This window comes from Rana temporaria, chromosome 4 (genome assembly GCF_905171775.1).
Source record: "Rana temporaria chromosome 4, aRanTem1.1, whole genome shotgun sequence".
NCBI lineage: Eukaryota > Metazoa > Chordata > Amphibia > Anura > Ranidae > Rana > Rana temporaria.
In genome coordinates this window covers 119,845,095-119,862,432 of record NC_053492.1, presented here as the reverse complement: position 1 = coordinate 119,862,432, position 17,338 = coordinate 119,845,095, and the positions used below count along the sequence as shown (strand labels likewise).

The following is a 17,338-nucleotide window of genomic DNA, read 5'->3' as shown; positions in this document are numbered from 1 at the left end:
GTCTTAGAAGGTAATAGGAACCCGGATCTTCCACTTCATACTCCTACAATAACCAGCAATGAAACCAAAAACACATTTGTTTGGTCACACCGTCTGTAATGCAGAGGAGTATAAGCTTGACCTAAGAACATGCCTAGACCTTTGATCACATGACTGGCCAACTGTGGGATTCCAGGGCAGTATTTTTTTCACAGCTCCTGTTCCCTATTTAAGGGAGTGGGATGGCATGGTAGCAGAGTATCAACATCTAATCATGCTTTGTACAGATCTCAGTACAGCACATGTTTGCTAATTCTTAGGCAAGAGCCCATAGAAAACCGCAGAATTGCACATGTTATTGATCAGCAGTCTCTATTGTCTTATAGCACCAAAATAATCAAGCACTTGCATGAATATTCTAAGTTGATTTTTATTTTAAAATGTACACCATGACCACAGTGCGGTAAATACTGTAGTGAGAAGGACAGACAGCGAATAACCGCACTGCAGGAGGAGGGGTGGATGTGTATTGATGGGCAGCAAGGAGCAGCACTGCAGGTGGGGGAGGAGAGATGGATGTGTATATATGGGCAGCAAGGCAACCACGGCCGAGAAGGGGGAGGAGAGATGGATGTGTATGGATGGGCAGGGAGGAGCAGCACTGCAAGATGGGGAGGAGAAAATAATGTGTATGGATGGGCAAGGAGGAGCAGCACTGCAGGAGGGGGAGGAGAGAAGGATGTGTATGGGCAGGCAGGGAGGAGCAGCACTGCAGGAGGGGGAGGATGTGTATGGACGAGCAGCGAGGAGCAGCACTGCAGGAGGGGGAGGAGAGGAGGATGTGTATAGACGGGCAGGGAGGAGCAGCACTACAGGAGGGGGAGGAGAGGTGGATGTGTATGGATGGGCAGCGAAGAGCAGCACCGCAGGCGGGGGAGGATGTGTATGGACGAGCAGCAGCACTGCAGGAGGGGCAGGAGAGGAGGATGTGTATGGACGGGCAGGGAGGAGCAGCACTGCAGCAGGGGGAGGAGAGGTGGATGTGTATGGATGGGCAGCGAAGAGCAGCACTGCAGGAGGGGAGGAGAGAAGGATGTGTATGGGCAGGCAGGGGGGACCAGCACTGCAAGAGGGGGAGGAGAGGTAGATGTGTATGGACGGGCAGGGAGGAGCAGCACTGCAGGAGGGAGAGGAGGATGTGAATGGACAGGCAGGGAGGAGCAGCACTGCAGGAGGGGGAGGAGAAGGGGATGTGTATGGACGGGCAGCGAGGAGCAGCACTGCAGGAGCAGAAGTGGATGTGTATGGATGGGCAGAGAAGAGCAGCACTGCAGGAGGGGAGGAGAGAAGGATGTGTATGGGCAGGCAGGGAGGAGCAGCACTGCAGGAGGGGGAGGAGAGGAGGATATGTATGGATGGGCAGCGAGGAGCAGCACTGCAGGAGGGGGAGGAGAGGAGGGTGTGTATGGACAGGCAGGGAGGAGCAGCACTGCAGGAGGGGGAGGAGAGGAGGATGTGTATGAACGGGCAGGGAGAAGCAGCACTGCAGGAGGGGGAGGAGAGGTGAATGTGCATGGATGGGCAGGGAGGAGAAGCACTGCAGGAAGGGGAGGAGAAGTGTATGTGTATGGACGGGCAGCACTGCAGGAGGGGGAGGAGAGGTGAATGTGTATGGACGGGCAGGGAGGGGCAGCACTGCAGGAGGGGAAGGAGAGGTGAATGTGTATGGACGGGCAGCACTGCAGGAAGGGGAGGAGAAGTGGATGTGTATGGACGGGCAGGGAGGAGCAGCACTGCAGGAGGGGGAGGAGAGGTGGATGGATGTGTATGGACGGGCAGTGAGGGGCAGCACTGCAGGAGGGGGAGGAGAGGTGGATGTGTATGGACGGGCAGGGAGGGGCAGCACTGCAGGAGGGGAAGGAGAGGTGAATGTGTATGGACGGGCAGCACTGCAGGAAGGGGAGGAGAAGTGGATGTGTATGGACGGGCAGGGAGGAGCAGTACTGCAGGAGGGGGAGGAGAGGTGGATGGATGTGTATGGACGGGCAGTGAGGGGCAGCACTGCAGGAGGGGGAGGAGAGGTGAATGTGTATGGACAGGCAGGGAGGGGCAGCACTGCAGGAGGGGAAGGAGAGGTGAATGTGTATGGACGGGCAGCACTGCAGGTAGGGGAGGAGAAGTGGATGTGTATGGACGGGCAGGGAGGAGCAGCACTGCAGGAGGGAGAGGAGAGGTGGATGGATGTGTATGGACGGGCAGTGAGGGGCAGCACTGCAGGAGGGGGAGGAGAGGTGGATGTGTATGGACGGGCAGCACTGCAGGAGGGGGGGGGAGTGGATGTGTATGGACGGGCAGGGAGGAGCAGCACTGCAGGAGGGGGGAGGAGAGGTGGATGTGTATAGACGGGCAGCGAGGGGCAGCACTGCAGGAGGGGGAGTAGAAGTGGATGTGTATGGACATTAGGGTGACCACGTGTCCCGGATTGCCCAGGACAGTCCCGCATTTTGCAGGTCTGTCCCAGGCACCTTCATTCCAAGACAATACAGTGTCCCGGAATGAAACTGACACAGCCACCCTCCAAGCCAAACTAATGCCCCCAAAAAAATCTGCCACATCATCGCTTTACTCACCGACAGTACTTGTCCCAGACCCGGAAATGCCTGGAGGAGCACAGTCCCCGCCCCCTGCTTACAATTGGAGAAATCATAAATTCTGCCTCTTGTGTCCAATCACTGTGCTGTGATTCCTCACAGCACAAGCTGATTTTTGGGAAGGGGGGTGTCCCTGAATGGTAGTTTGGAAATGTGGTCACCCTAATGGACAGGCAGGGAGGAGCAGCATTGCAGGAGGGGGAGGAGAGGTGGATGTGGATGGACGGGCAGGGAGGAGCAGCACTGCAGGAGGGGGAGGAGAGGTGGATGTGGATGGATGGGCAGGGAGGAGCAGCACTGCAGGAGGGGGAGGAGAGGTGGATGTGGATGGACGGGCAGCGAGGAGCAGCACTGCAGGAGGGGGAGGAGAGGTGGATGTGTATGGACGGGCAGCACTGCAGGAGGGGGAGGAGAAGTGGATGTGTATGGACGGGCAGGGTGGGGCAGCACTGCAGGAGGGGGGGGAGAAGTGGATGTGTATGGACAGGCAGGGAGGAGCAGCACTGCAGGAGGGGGAGGAGAGGTGGATGTGTATGGACGGGCAGCACTGCAGGAGGGGGAGGAGAAGTGGATGTGTATGGACGGGCAGGGAGGAGCAGTACTGCAGGAGGGGGAGGAGAAGTGGATGTGTATGGACAGGCAGGGAGGAGCAGCACTGCAGGAGGGGGAGGAGAGGTGGATGGATGTGTATGGACGGGCAGTGAGGGGCAGCACTGCAGGAGGGGGAGGAGAGGTGGATGTGTATGGACGGGCAGCACTGCAGGAGGGGGGGAAGTGGATGTGTATGGACGGGCAGGGAGGAGCAGCACTGCAGGAGGGGGAGGAGAGGTGGATGTGTATAGACGGGCAGCGAGGGGCAGCACTGCAGGAGGGGGAGTAGAAGTGGATGTGTATGGACATTAGGGTGACCACGTGTCCCGGATTGCCCAGGACAGTCCCGCATTTTGCAGGTCTGTCCCAGGCACCTTCATTCCAAGACAATACAGTGTCCCGGAATGAAACTGACACAGCCACCCTCCAAGCCAAACTAATGCCCCCAAAAAAATCTGCCACATCATCGCTTTACTCACCGACAGTACTTGTCCCAGACCCGGAAATGCCTGGAGGAGCACAGTCCCCGCCCCCTGCTTACAATTGGAGAAATCATAAATTCTGCCTCTTGTGTCCAATCACTGTGCTGTGATTCCTCACAGCACAAGCTGATTTTTGGGAAGGGGGGTGTCCCTGAATGGTAGTTTGGAAATGTGGTCACCCTAATGGACAGGCAGGGAGGAGCAGCATTGCAGGAGGGGGAGGAGAGGTGGATGTGGATGGACGGGCAGGGAGGAGCAGCACTGCAGGAGGGGGAGGAGAGGTGGATGTGGATGGATGGGCAGGGAGGAGCAGCACTGCAGGAGGGGGAGGAGAGGTGGATGTGGATGGACGGGCAGCGAGGAGCAGCACTGCAGGAGGGGGAGGAGAGGTGGATGTGTATGGACGGGCAGCACTGCAGGAGGGGGAGGAGAAGTGGATGTGTATGGACGGGCAGGGTGGAGCAGCACTGCAGGAGGGGGGGGAGAAGTGGATGTGTATGGACAGGCAGGGAGGAGCAGCACTGCAGGAGGGGGAGGAGAGGTGGATGTGTATGGACGGGCAGCACTGCAGGAGGGGGAGGAGAAGTGGATGTGTATGGACGGGCAGGGAGGAGCAGTACTGCAGGAGGGGGAGGAGAAGTGGATGTGTATGGACAGGCAGCGAGGAGCAGCACTGCAAGAGGGGGAGGAGAAGTGGATGTGTATGGACGGGCAGGGTGGAGCAGCACTGCAGGAGGGGGGGGAGAAGTGGATGTGTATGGACAGGCAGGGAGGAGCAGCACTGCAGGAGGGGGAGGAGAGGTGGATGTGTATGGACGGGCAGCGAGGGGCAGCACTGCAGGAGGGGGGGGGGAGAAGTGGATGTGTATGGACGGGCAGGGAGGAGCAGCACTGCAGGAGGGGGGGGGAGTGGATGTGTATGGACGGGCAGGGAGGAGCAGCACTGCAGGAGGGGGAGGGGGAAGTGGATGTGTATGGACAGGCAGGGAGGAGCAGCACTGCAGGAGGGGGAGGAGAGGTGGATGTGTATGGACGGGCAGCACTGCAGGAGGGGGAGGAGAAGTGGATGTGTATGGACGGGCAGGGAGGAGCAGTACTGCAGGAGGGGGAGGAGAAGTGGATGTGTATGGACAGGCAGCGAGGAGCAGCACTGCAGGAGGGGGAGGAGAAGTGGATGTGTATGGACGGGCAGGGTGGAGCAGCACTGCAGGAGGGGGGGGGGAAGTGGATGTGTATGGACAGGCAGGGAGGAGCAGCACTGCAGGAGGGGGAGGAGAGGTGGATGTGTATGGACAGGCAGGGTGGAGCAGCACTGCAGGAGGGGGGGGGGGAGTGGATGTGTATGGACAGGCAGGGAGGAGCAGCACTGCAGGAGGGGGAGGAGAGGTGGATGTGTATGGATGGGCAGCACTGCAGGAGGGGGAGGAGAAGTGGATGTGTATGGACGGGCAGGGAGGAGCAGTACTGCAGGAGGGGGGGGGAGAAGTGGATGTGTATGGACAGGCAGGGAGGAGCAGCACTGCAGGAGGGGGAGGAGAGGTGGATGTGTATGGACGGGCAGGGTGGAGCAGCACTGCAGGAGGGGGGGGGGGTGGATGTGTATGGACAGGCAGGGAGGAGCAGCACTGCAGGAGGGGGAGGAGAGGTGGATGTGTATGGATGGGCAGCACTGCAGGAGGGGGAGGAGAAGTGGATGTGTATGGACGGGCAGGGAGGAGCAGTACTGCAGGAGGGGGGGGGGGAAGTGGATGTGTATGTACGGGCAGCGAGGGGCAGCACTGCAGGAGGGGGGGAGAAGTGGATGTGTATGGACGGGCAGGGAGGAGCAGCACTGCAGGAGGGGGGGGGGGGGGTGGATGTGTATGGACGGGCAGGGAGGAGCAGTACTGCAGGAGGGGGGGGGGGGAGAAGTGGATGTGTATGGACAAGCAGGGAGGAGCAGCACTGCAGGAGGGGGAGGAGAGGTGAATGTGTATGGACGGGTAGCACTGCAGGAGGGGGAGGAGAAGTGGATGTGTATGGACGGGCAGGGAGGAGCAGTACTGCAGGAGGGGGAGGAGAAGTGGATGTGTATGGACAGGCAGCGAGGAGCAGCACTGCAGGAGGGGGAGGAGAAGTGGATGTGTATGGACGGGCAGGGTGGAGCAGCACTGCAGGAGGGGGGGGGAAGTGGATGTGTATGGACAGGCAGGGAGGAGCAGCACTGGGGGAGGAGAGGTGGATGTGTATGGACGGGCAGCACTGCAGGAGGGGGAGGAGAAGTGGATGTGTATGGACGGGCAGGGTGGAGCAGCACTGCAGGAGGGGGGGGAGAAGTGGATGTGTATGGACAGGCAGGGAGGAGCAGCACTGCAGGAGGGGGAGGAGAGGTGGATGTGTATGGACGGGCAGCACTGCAGGAGGGGGAGGAGAAGTGGATGTGTATGGACGGGCAGGGAGGAGCAGTACTGCAGGAGGGGGAGGAGAAGTGGATGTGTATGGACAGGCAGTGAGGAGCAGCACTGCAGGAGGGGGAGGAGAAGTGGATGTGTATGGACGGGCAGGGTGGAGCAGCACTGCAGGAGGGGGGGGGGGAGAAGTGGATGTGTATGGACAGGCAGGGAGGAGCAGAACTGCAGGAGGGGGAGGAGAGGTGGATGTGTATGGATGGGCAGCGAGGGGCAGCACTGCAGGAGGGGGGGGAGAAGTGGATGTGTATGGACGGGCAGGGAGGAGCAGCACTGCAGGAGGGGGGGGAGTGGATGTGTATGGACGGGCAGGGAGGAGCAGCACTGCAGGAGGGGGAGGGGGAAGTGGATGTGTATGGACAGGCAGGGAGGAGCAGCACTGCAGGAGGGGGAGGAGAGGTGGATGTGTATGGACGGGCAGCACTGCAGGAGGGGGAGGAGAAGTGGATGTGTATGGACGGGCAGGGAGGAGCAGTACTGCAGGAGGGGGAGGAGAAGTGGATGTGCATGGACAGGCAGCGAGGAGCAGCACTGCAGGAGGGGGAGGAGAAGTGGATGTGTATGGACGGGCAGGGTGGAGCAGCACTGCAGGAGGGGGGGGAGAAGTGGATGTGTATGGACAGGCAGGGAGGAGCAGCACTGCAGGAGGGGGAGGAGAGGTGGATGTGTATGGACGGGCAGGGTGGAGCAGCACTGCAGGAGGGGGGGGGGGGGGGATGTGTATGGACAGGCAGGGAGGAGCAGCACTGCAGGAGGGGGAGGAGAGGTGGATGTGTATGGATGGGCAGCACTGCAGGAGGGGGAGGAGAAGTGGATGTGTATGGACGGGCAGGGAGGAGCAGTACTGCAGGAGGGGGGGGGAGAAGTGGATGTGTATGGACAGGCAGGGAGGAGCAGCACTGCAGGAGGGGGAGGAGAGGTGGATGTGTATGGACGGGCAGGGAGGAGCAGCACTGCAGGAGGGGGGGGGGAGTGGATGTGTATGGACAGGCAGGGAGGAGCAGCACTGCAGGAGGGGGAGGAGAGGTGGATGTGTATGGATGGGCAGCACTGCAGGAGGGGGAGGAGAAGTGGATGTGTATGGATGGGCAGGGAGGAGCAGCACTGCAGGAGGGGGAGGAGAAGTGGATGTGTATGGACAGGCAGGGAGGAGCAGTACTGCAGGAGGGGGGGGGAAGTGGATGTGTATGTACGGGCAGCGAGGGGCAGCACTGCAGGAGGGGGGGAGAAGTGGATGTGTATGGACGGGCAGGGAGGAGCAGCACTGCAGGAGGGGGGGGGGGTGGATGTGTATGGACGGGCAGGGAGGAGCAGTACTGCAGGAGGGGGGGGAGAAGTGGATGTGTATGGACGGGCAGGGAGGAGCAGTACTGCAGGAGGGGGAGGAGAAGTGGATGTGTATGGACGGGCAGCGAGGAGCAGCACTGCAGGAGGGGGAGGAGAAGTGGATGTGTATGGACGGACAGCACACTACTATCATGCAAAAAAAAAAAATGAATTGTGATGCACCAATTTAATACATTTGGCAGTAAAGAACTAATAGAAATAAGCACAGTTCTCTCTGTGTGCCAATCTTTGTTAATCCCCCGATTGTGAAATATTTAGTGACTGCTGGTTTCACATAACAGGACACTGATATAGATAAGTGTGCTGCACAAACTGCTGGCGCTATATAAATCCTGTATGATAATAATAAGTGGAGCACAAAAGAATGGACGGGCAGGGTGGAGCAGCACTGCAGGAGGGGGGGGGAGAAGTGGATGTGTATGGACAGGCAGGGAGGAGCAGCACTGGGGGAGGAGAGGTGGATGTGTATGGACGGGCAGCACTGCAGGAGGGGGAGGAGAAGTGGATGTGTATGGACGGGCAGGGTGGAGCAGCACTGCAGGAGGGGGGGGGAGAAGTGGATGTGTATGGACAGGCAGGGAGGAGCAGCACTGCAGGAGGGGGAGGAGAGGTGGATGTGTATGGACGGGCAGCACTGCAGGAGGGGGAGGAGAAGTGGATGTGTATGGACGGGCAGGGAGGAGCAGTACTGCAGGAGGGGGAGGAGAAGTGGATGTGTATGGACAGGCAGTGAGGAGCAGCACTGCAGGAGGGGGAGGAGAAGTGGATGTGTATGGACGGGCAGGGTGGAGCAGCACTGCAGGAGGGGGGGGGGGAAGTGGATGTGTATGGACAGGCAGGGAGGAGCAGAACTGCAGGAGGGGGAGGAGAGGTGGATGTGTATGGACGGGCAGCGAGGGGCAGCACTGCAGGAGGGGGGGGGGGGGGAGAAGTGGATGTGTATGGACGGGCAGGGAGGAGCAGCACTGCAGGAGGGGGGGGAGTGGATGTGTATGGACGGGCAGGGAGGAGCAGCACTGCAGGAGGGGGAGGGGGAAGTGGATGTGTATGGACAGGCAGGGAGGAGCAGCACTGCAGGAGGGGGAGGAGAGGTGGATGTGTATGGACGGGCAGCACTGCAGGAGGGGGAGGAGAAGTGGATGTGTATGGACGGGCAGGGAGGAGCAGTACTGCAGGAGGGGGAGGAGAAGTGGATGTGTATGGACAGGCAGCGAGGAGCAGCACTGCAGGAGGGGGAGGAGAAGTGGATGTGTATGGACGGGCAGGGTGGAGCAGCACTGCAGGAGGGGGGGGGAGAAGTGGATGTGTATGGACAGGCAGGGAGGAGCAGCACTGCAGGAGGGGGAGGAGAGGTGGATGTGTATGGACGGGCAGGGTGGAGCAGCACTGCAGGAGGGGGGGGGGGGGGGGTGTGTATGGACAGGCAGGGAGGAGCAGCACTGCAGGAGGGGGAGGAGAGGTGGATGTGTATGGATGGGCAGCACTGCAGGAGGGGGAGGAGAAGTGGATGTGTATGGACGGGCAGGGAGGAGCAGTACTGCAGGAGGGGGGGGAGAAGTGGATGTGTATGGACAGGCAGGGAGGAGCAGCACTGCAGGAGGGGGAGGAGAGGTGGATGTGTATGGACGGGCAGGGTGGAGCAGCACTGCAGGAGGGGGGGGGGAGTGGATGTGTATGGACAGGCAGGGAGGAGCAGCACTGCAGGAGGGGGAGGAGAGGTGGATGTGTATGGATGGGCAGCACTGCAGGAGGGGGAGGAGAAGTGGATGTGTATGGATGGGCAGGGAGGAGCAGCACTGCAGGAGGGGGAGGAGAAGTGGATGTGTATGGACAGGCAGGGAGGAGCAGTACTGCAGGAGGGGGGGGGGGATGTGTATGTACGGGCAGCGAGGGGCAGCACTGCAGGAGGGGGGGAGAAGTGGATGTGTATGGACGGGCAGGGAGGAGCAGCACTGCAGGAGGGGGGGGGGAGGGGATGTGTATGGACGGGCAGGGAGGAGCAGTACTGCAGGAGGGGGGGGAGAAGTGGATGTGTATGGACGGGCAGGGAGGAGCAGTACTGCAGGAGGGGGAGGAGAAGTGGATGTGTATGGACGGGCAGCGAGGAGCAGCACTGCAGGAGGGGGAGGAGAAGTGGATGTGTATGGACGGACAGCACACTACTATCATGCAAAAAAAAAAATGAATTGTGATGCACCAATTTAATACATTTGGCAGTAAAGAACTAATAGAAATAAGCACAGTTCTCTCTGTGTGCCAATCTTTGTTAATCCCCCGATTGTGAAATATTTAGTGACTGCTGGTTTCACATAACAGGACACTGATATAGATAAGTGTGCTGCACAAACTGCTGGCGCTATATAAATCCTGTATGATAATAATAAGTGGAGCACAAAAGAATGGACGGGCAGGGTGGAGCAGCACTGCAGGAGGGGGGGGGGGAAGTGGATGTGTATGGACAGGCAGGGAGGAGCAGCACTGGGGGAGGAGAGGTGGATGTGTATGGACGGGCAGCACTGCAGGAGGGGGAGGAGAAGTGGATGTGTATGGACGGGCAGGGTGGAGCAGCACTGCAGGAGGGGGGGGGAGAAGTGGATGTGTATGGACAGGCAGGGAGGAGCAGCACTGCAGGAGGGGGAGGAGAGGTGGATGTGTATGGACGGGCAGCACTGCAGGAGGGGGAGGAGAAGTGGATGTGTATGGACGGGCAGGGAGGAGCAGTACTGCAGGAGGGGGAGGAGAAGTGGATGTGTATGGACAGGCAGTGAGGAGCAGCACTGCAGGAGGGGGAGGAGAAGTGGATGTGTATGGACGGGCAGGGTGGAGCAGCACTGCAGGAGGGGGGGGGGGAAGTGGATGTGTATGGACAGGCAGGGAGGAGCAGAACTGCAGGAGGGGGAGGAGAGGTGGATGTGTATGGACGGGCAGCGAGGGGCAGCACTGCAGGAGGGGGGGGGGGGAGAAGTGGATGTGTATGGACGGGCAGGGAGGAGCAGCACTGCAGGAGGGGGGGGAGTGGATGTGTATGGACGGGCAGGGAGGAGCAGCACTGCAGGAGGGGGAGGGGGAAGTGGATGTGTATGGACAGGCAGGGAGGAGCAGCACTGCAGGAGGGGGAGGAGAGGTGGATGTGTATGGACGGGCAGCACTGCAGGAGGGGGAGGAGAAGTGGATGTGTATGGACGGGCAGGGAGGAGCAGTACTGCAGGAGGGGGAGGAGAAGTGGATGTGTATGGACAGGCAGCGAGGAGCAGCACTGCAGGAGGGGGAGGAGAAGTGGATGTGTATGGACGGGCAGGGTGGAGCAGCACTGCAGGAGGGGGGGGAGAAGTGGATGTGTATGGACAGGCAGGGAGGAGCAGCACTGCAGGAGGGGGAGGAGAGGTGGATGTGTATGGACGGGCAGGGTGGAGCAGCACTGCAGGAGGGGGGGGGGGAGTGGATGTGTATGGACAGGCAGGGAGGAGCAGCACTGCAGGAGGGGGAGGAGAGGTGGATGTGTATGGATGGGCAGCACTGCAGGAGGGGGAGGAGAAGTGGATGTGTATGGACGGGCAGGGAGGAGCAGTACTGCAGGAGGGGGGGGAGAAGTGGATGTGTATGGACAGGCAGGGAGGAGCAGCACTGCAGGAGGGGGAGGAGAGGTGGATGTGTATGGACGGGCAGGGTGGAGCAGCACTGCAGGAGGGGGGGGGGAGTGGATGTGTATGGACGGGCAGGGAGGAGCAGCACTGCAGGAGGGGGAGGAGAGGTGGATGTGTATGGATGGGCAGCACTGCAGGAGGGGGAGGAGAAGTGGATGTGTATGGATGGGCAGGGAGGAGCAGCACTGCAGGAGGGGGAGGAGAAGTGGATGTGTATGGACAGGCAGGGAGGAGCAGTACTGCAGGAGGGGGGGGATGTGTATGTACGGGCAGCGAGGGGCAGCACTGCAGGAGGGGGGGAGAAGTGGATGTGTATGGACGGGCAGGGAGGAGCAGCACTGCAGGAGGGGGGGGGAGTGGATGTGTATGGACGGGCAGGGAGGAGCAGTACTGCAGGAGGGGGGGGGGAAGTGGATGTGTATGGACGGGCAGGGAGGAGCAGTACTGCAGGAGGGGGAGGAGAAGTGGATGTGTATGGACGGGCAGGGAGGAGCAGCACTGCAGGAGGGGGAGGAGAAGTGGATGTGTATGGACGGACAGCACACTACTATCATGCAAAAAAAAAAAATGAATTGTGATGCACCAATTTAATACATTTGGCAGTAAAGAACTAATAGAAATAAGCACAGTTCTCTCTGTGTGCCAATCTTTGTTAATCCCCCGATTGTGAAATATTTAGTGACTGCTGGTTTCACATAACAGGACACTGATATAGATAAGTGTGCTGCACAAACTGCTGGCGCTATATAAATCCTGTATGATAATAATAAGTGGAGCACAAAAGAAAGTCCTCCAGCTAACAGGAAAACTCAGCTCTAAGATTACAGCGCTTTCAAACACTGTGGTAACCACTAGGTGGCGCCATAAGCCTGCGTACAGCTGTTTCCCCCAGGCGGCTGTCACCTACAATACCGCACTGACACATTACAGGCACCGTCTGTTGTTTCTGGGGGAATATACAGGCGGATGACTGGAGACCAGCAATAACCCTTGAATCACATTTCTCTCCTATTTCACTTACATGTGCACACGGAGAACGTCAGGAGGTAAAAGACCATAGATAAGGAAGAGGGTGCTAGATAACTCTGGCAAACCATAGAGTAGAGATAGAGCGCCCTCAGTCATGTGACTTGGAAAGCGTAAAGTAGGGAAAAGATGAGTCAGTGGAAGCCACTTCCGGGTTCAGTGTACAAAGTCTATGGGAGGGATTTGTCTCGGGCTGGCTCTGGTTTTCTGGAAATTTAGAGATTTCACCAAAAGAACGTCTCTGGTTTAATTATCCTGATTCTCAATAAAACTCCAGTATGTGTCTGGCGCGTTCAGTCAGTGCAATGTAAGACCAGCAGGGGGCAGCATAGAGCTGTGTTCTCCCTAGATTTCTCTATCAGTCAGTGTGCAATGTAAGACCAGCAGGGGGTAGCATTCAATGTGAGACCAGTAGGGGGCAGAATAGTGCTGTGTATCTGAGCTGTGCTATCCTTAGATTTCTCTATCAGTCAGTGCAATGTAAGACCAGCAGGGAGCAGCATAGAGCTGTGTATCTGAGCTGTGCTATCCTTAGATTTCTCTATCAGTCGCAGGGTTCAAAGGGCACAAGCCCTGAGGACAGGAAACCCAGTGCAGATGATTATGGAATCTATATTGTAAGATCTGGTGGACACTTTCTTGTGAAAAAAAAAGATCTGGTGGATACAACATTATCTCTTATAATCTATCAATAATAAAAAAAACTAAAAAGATTGTTTCAAGTTAATAAGTACCAAGTAAACTGGGCTTCAAAGTTTTGAGATGGTGAAGAACTATAACACCAAATATTGTGGGAGGCCATGTAATCTCTTTAGGGCACTTTCCCACTGGGGCGTTGGGGGCCTCAGCGGTAAAGTGCCGCTATTTTTAGTGGAGTTTTAGCTGCGCTTTTTGGACGCTAGTGGGATGCTTTTAACCCCGCTGTCAGCCGAATAAAGGGTTAAAAGCCGCTTCAGTGGCGCTGCCCATTGATCTCCTCTCATTGATCTTTCACACTGGAGAGGTGCTTTATATGTGCTATTTTTAACTATATAGCGCCTGTAAAGCGCCTCAGTGTGAAAGTAGCCTTAGCGTTAGTCCTGGTTCACACTGGTGCAGCTTTGAAATCGCACTATTTCAGCACAATTTCAAAGTCACATCAGTGCGATTTGCACCACCGATGAAGTCGCAATGAAATTGTAAAAAAGTAAGGCAGGAACCATTTTCATAATCGCTGCGACAGTCACAGTGATATGAACGGCTCCATTGCCGGCAATGAGGTGCAACTTGTCATGCGATTTGGACCTGTCAAATCACATGAAAAATCCCACCGGTGTGAACAAGGGTTTCAAGCGAAACTTCAGTCATTTTTTCATCTTTCCATCTATTAAATCCTCTGCCCTTGTTGTTTTAACATTACTTTCTGCCAGTAAATACCTTATACAGCCCACTTTCTGTTTCTTGTCTGTTAATAAGCCTAGACTTATGACATCATGTACAGCTCACTCTCGCTCACTCTTGTGAGAGTTTTTACCAGGATTGGAGGGGGGGTTGAGTCATAAGAGTACCAACCAGAGCTGCAGAACTGGAGGTGTGTCTATGTAAATCCAGGAAGTGAACAGGTAGCAGCTTCAGCTTCCAAGTGTTAAAATGGATGCTGCCAGACTGAGTGAAGGGAGAATTCTGCAGCATATTTGGCAAGTACAGAGTCACAGTAAATATAAAATAATATGCAAAGTGGTTGGAGGGAAGCTTCAGAATGGCAAAGATCTTTTTATTACCAATTATGTGAGCAGACTGCAGTTCCTCTTTAAAGTGGAACTAAAGACAAAAAGTTAAACTTTGGAAAACAGGCAAGCTTTTATTTTCAGAAGCAACTTACAATGTCTTATGCCGAGGGCATGCCTGGTCAGTGACATCACCGGGTGGCCCCGCCCCTTAGTTATTTAAGAACTGTTAGCAGTTGTTTGGGAGGGTCAGAACACCTCCCCCCATGTTGAGGGCGCTCACTCCTCCCTTTCCAGACCTGCCTGGCTGCATGCTTGGATAAGGGTCTGGTTTTGGAGTAGGGATTGCCCTCAAAATCCTGGTATGGATTTGGGACCTCACTTCATTTTTTTCTTTGCATTTTTTTTCTTACATTCAGCTGTCAGCGGGGAATCCCGCTGACAGCTGATCACTCTTCGGTTGTTAATGGCGTGGCGGCCTCCCGGTCCTTAACAACCAGCAGCTGCCGGTTACTTAAATATCGCATGCTTTCCCACACATTTGAGGTAGATGGGGGAATCTTTCCTGTGGTATTGTATTCTGACAGCAGGGACCCTTCTTTACTGTCAGAATACAATGATCGGTGTATAGCTGCTGGCACTGATCATCCAGAAACAACCCAACAGGCGAGTTATCCACAACTTAATTGATTGACTTATGTACAACCAGCCTGCCCATACATGGATTGAAAATTCAGCTGGTCCCTGCTGAACCGGTTGAATTTCAACCCATGTATGGCCAGCTTAAAGGGATTGTAAAGGTTTGTTTCTTTCCCCTTAATGCATCCTATGCGTTAAGGGGAAAAAAAACTGGCAATGACGGCCCCCCCCAGCCCCCCTGTTTTACTTACCTAAGCCCCGAACTCTGTGGGCTAGTTCCCGCGACGGTTTCCCCCAGCTTAAATATAGATAGCTGCGCAGCCATTGGCTCGCGCTGCTGTCAATCACATCTAATGACGCAGCGTGCCATGGGGCGGGGCCGAGTGATACAGTCGGTGGCTGTATCACAGGTCCGTGGGCAAAGTAATGCTCTGGGGCCCCTACAATGGAGACAGTACAGGTAAACAGCCATAAAGTAGGTAGGAGGCAGACAAGCCTTTTGGGTGGAGCGCTGCAATAACTACATGAACAATCATTCTGTACAGCAAAGAAACAGTGGGAAAATACTACATACTACAGCACTCTGACCCCTCTACACCCCAAAAAAAACCCTAGCACTCTGACCCCTCTACACCCTAGATATCCCCCCAGCACTCTGACCCCTTCACCCCAGATATCTCCCCAGCACTCTGACCCCTCTACACCCTATATATCCCCCCAGCACTCTGACCCCTCTACGCCCCAGATATCCCTCCAGCACTCTGACCCCTCTACACCCTAGATATCCCCCAGCACTCTGACCCCTCTACACCCCAGATATCCCCCTGGCACTCTGACCCCTCTACACCCCTGATATCCCCCCCAGCACGATGACCCCTCTACATCCGAGATATCCCCCCAGCACTCTGACCCCTCTACACCATAGATATTCCCGCAAGCCCTGTAACCATATACCATAAGATACCCCTTGTATTGTGACCTCACTACATCCCTGATACCCCCTACACTGTGGCCTTTCTACATCCCTGGTACCTCTAGCAGGTACCGGGGCCTCAATTTTCCTAATCTTGCCTCCTTTTTCCTCCCTCAGCAGGGCCCCCTGGCTGCCTCCTTCCCCGGAGCTCCCCCCAGCTGGTAGCGGCCCGATCCCAGCAGGAAAGACCGCGGTTTGGGCCTAGTTCCGTCTGCCGTGGCCATCTTGGTCCACCCAGTCAGGGCACCAAACACCCCCTCCTGACCCCCCCTGGTCACTTCCCCCAGATTCAGCCACAAGACCTTCCTGAAACCAGTCATTGCCAGTCACCCCCCTCCAGGCCACTCAAAACTGGACGGACGAACCAAGTATTTGAACCTGGTAAGTAGTGGCCATTTTGCTACACCCAAGCACTCTCACCACCAGCCCAGTTTTTTTCCTCCTTTTCTTCCTTTTTTCCTCCCCTTACCACCCTTTAGCTTCCACACTCTCTTCACCTTCACCTGAGGACCTCCCACAGCCTTGCAGTCTTTACTTGAGCACTTGCTTTCACCTGACAACCAGGTAAGTACCCCAGGCTCTTGCCTACCACAGCAAGTTGATACAGGAAAAACTTGATTACCCCCAGAGGGATCAGGAAGGAATTTTTCCTCCCCGGCTGGACCTAGCTTTAAAATAAAAAAAATCCATATCACCCCGATCCAGTCGGCAACGTGTCACAAAGCAATCCACACAAATGGTCAAGCGTAACGAACGTGTGTGACAGGAGCTCTGGCTCCCCACTTCATAGAGCAATCCACACACGTGGTCAAGCGTAACGGACGTGTGTGACAGGAGCTCTATCTATCCGACAATCCAGGACTCATCCACGGACAACCGTGCGCTATCCCCCAGCAACCCCCACTCACCCCCCTCCCCCCCCAGCTCAGCCACCCCCTCACAATCACGCCACCTGCAGCCGCCGCCTGTCACCGTCCGGGCACCCCCTCTTCTACACAGTTAGAACCCGCAGGACAGACCTCGGCTGCGGCCTAGCTCCAGCCATCCTACTGTCCTTCCCCTAACTCTCTCTCCCGTGGGTCCACCCAGGTAAGCACATCAGGGCACCAACCATAGACAGTTGATCCAGGGTCTCCGATCGCCTCTTGAGGGATCAGGAAGGAATTTTTCCCCCGCAGTAGCAATTGGTCAAGCTCAGCTGGGGTTTTAGCCTTCCTCTGGATCAACAGGTGGGCGGCTTATTAGGTCAATTGGGTCCATCACCTTCACTTATCGCCACCATTTACCTTTCGCATCACCATCATCATCGTAATCATCACCACCCTATCTCCTGCATCCTCAGGATTAGCATCACCTTGTCATCCTCAATCGCCGCCTCAGCTGTATTATCATCGCAGCGTCCCATCAACAGCAACTTTTTGCCCATCATGTGCAACTTTAAATATTCTACAGACACCGTCCAAAGTCTTAGGAATACTGTATAGCCTCAGCACTACCAACCTCCACCCAAAAAATACTACGGAAAGAACAACTTCTTAGAAGAAATCAACAATCGACTAGCAAAAACAAGAAGGCATCACTTCAACTACAACACTTAACATGCGCCCTGATCAACATCAGATTTGCAGTCAAGCACAGACAAGAAATCCACGACTTCATCACTCAAAACAACACAGATTGCCTCTTTATCACGGAAAGCTGGCTAACACCGGACTGTAACACCATCCTAACAGAATTGGTGCCTGAGAACTACTCCATCCTAACCGAGCATATAATCAGACAAAGAGGTGGAGGCCTAGCAGTGATCTTTAAACCCCACCTCTCTCTCACCAAACCAACTCTACATAACTCAT

General features: G+C 56.3%; 1 protein-coding gene across 1 annotated transcript in view; it reads right to left on the bottom strand.

Moving 5' to 3' along the window:
* The window catches only part of SCLY (selenocysteine lyase), an 84,892-nt gene extending 72,618 nt beyond the window's left edge, over positions 1–12,274 (bottom strand). The window contains exon 1 of the mRNA XM_040348951.1: positions 12,163–12,274. Within this exon, the coding sequence (XP_040204885.1) occupies positions 12,163–12,266 (104 nt within the window). The 5' untranslated portion in view covers positions 12,267–12,274. The remainder of the gene's footprint in view (positions 1–12,162) is intronic.
* Positions 12,275–17,338: the final 5,064 nt, after the last annotated feature.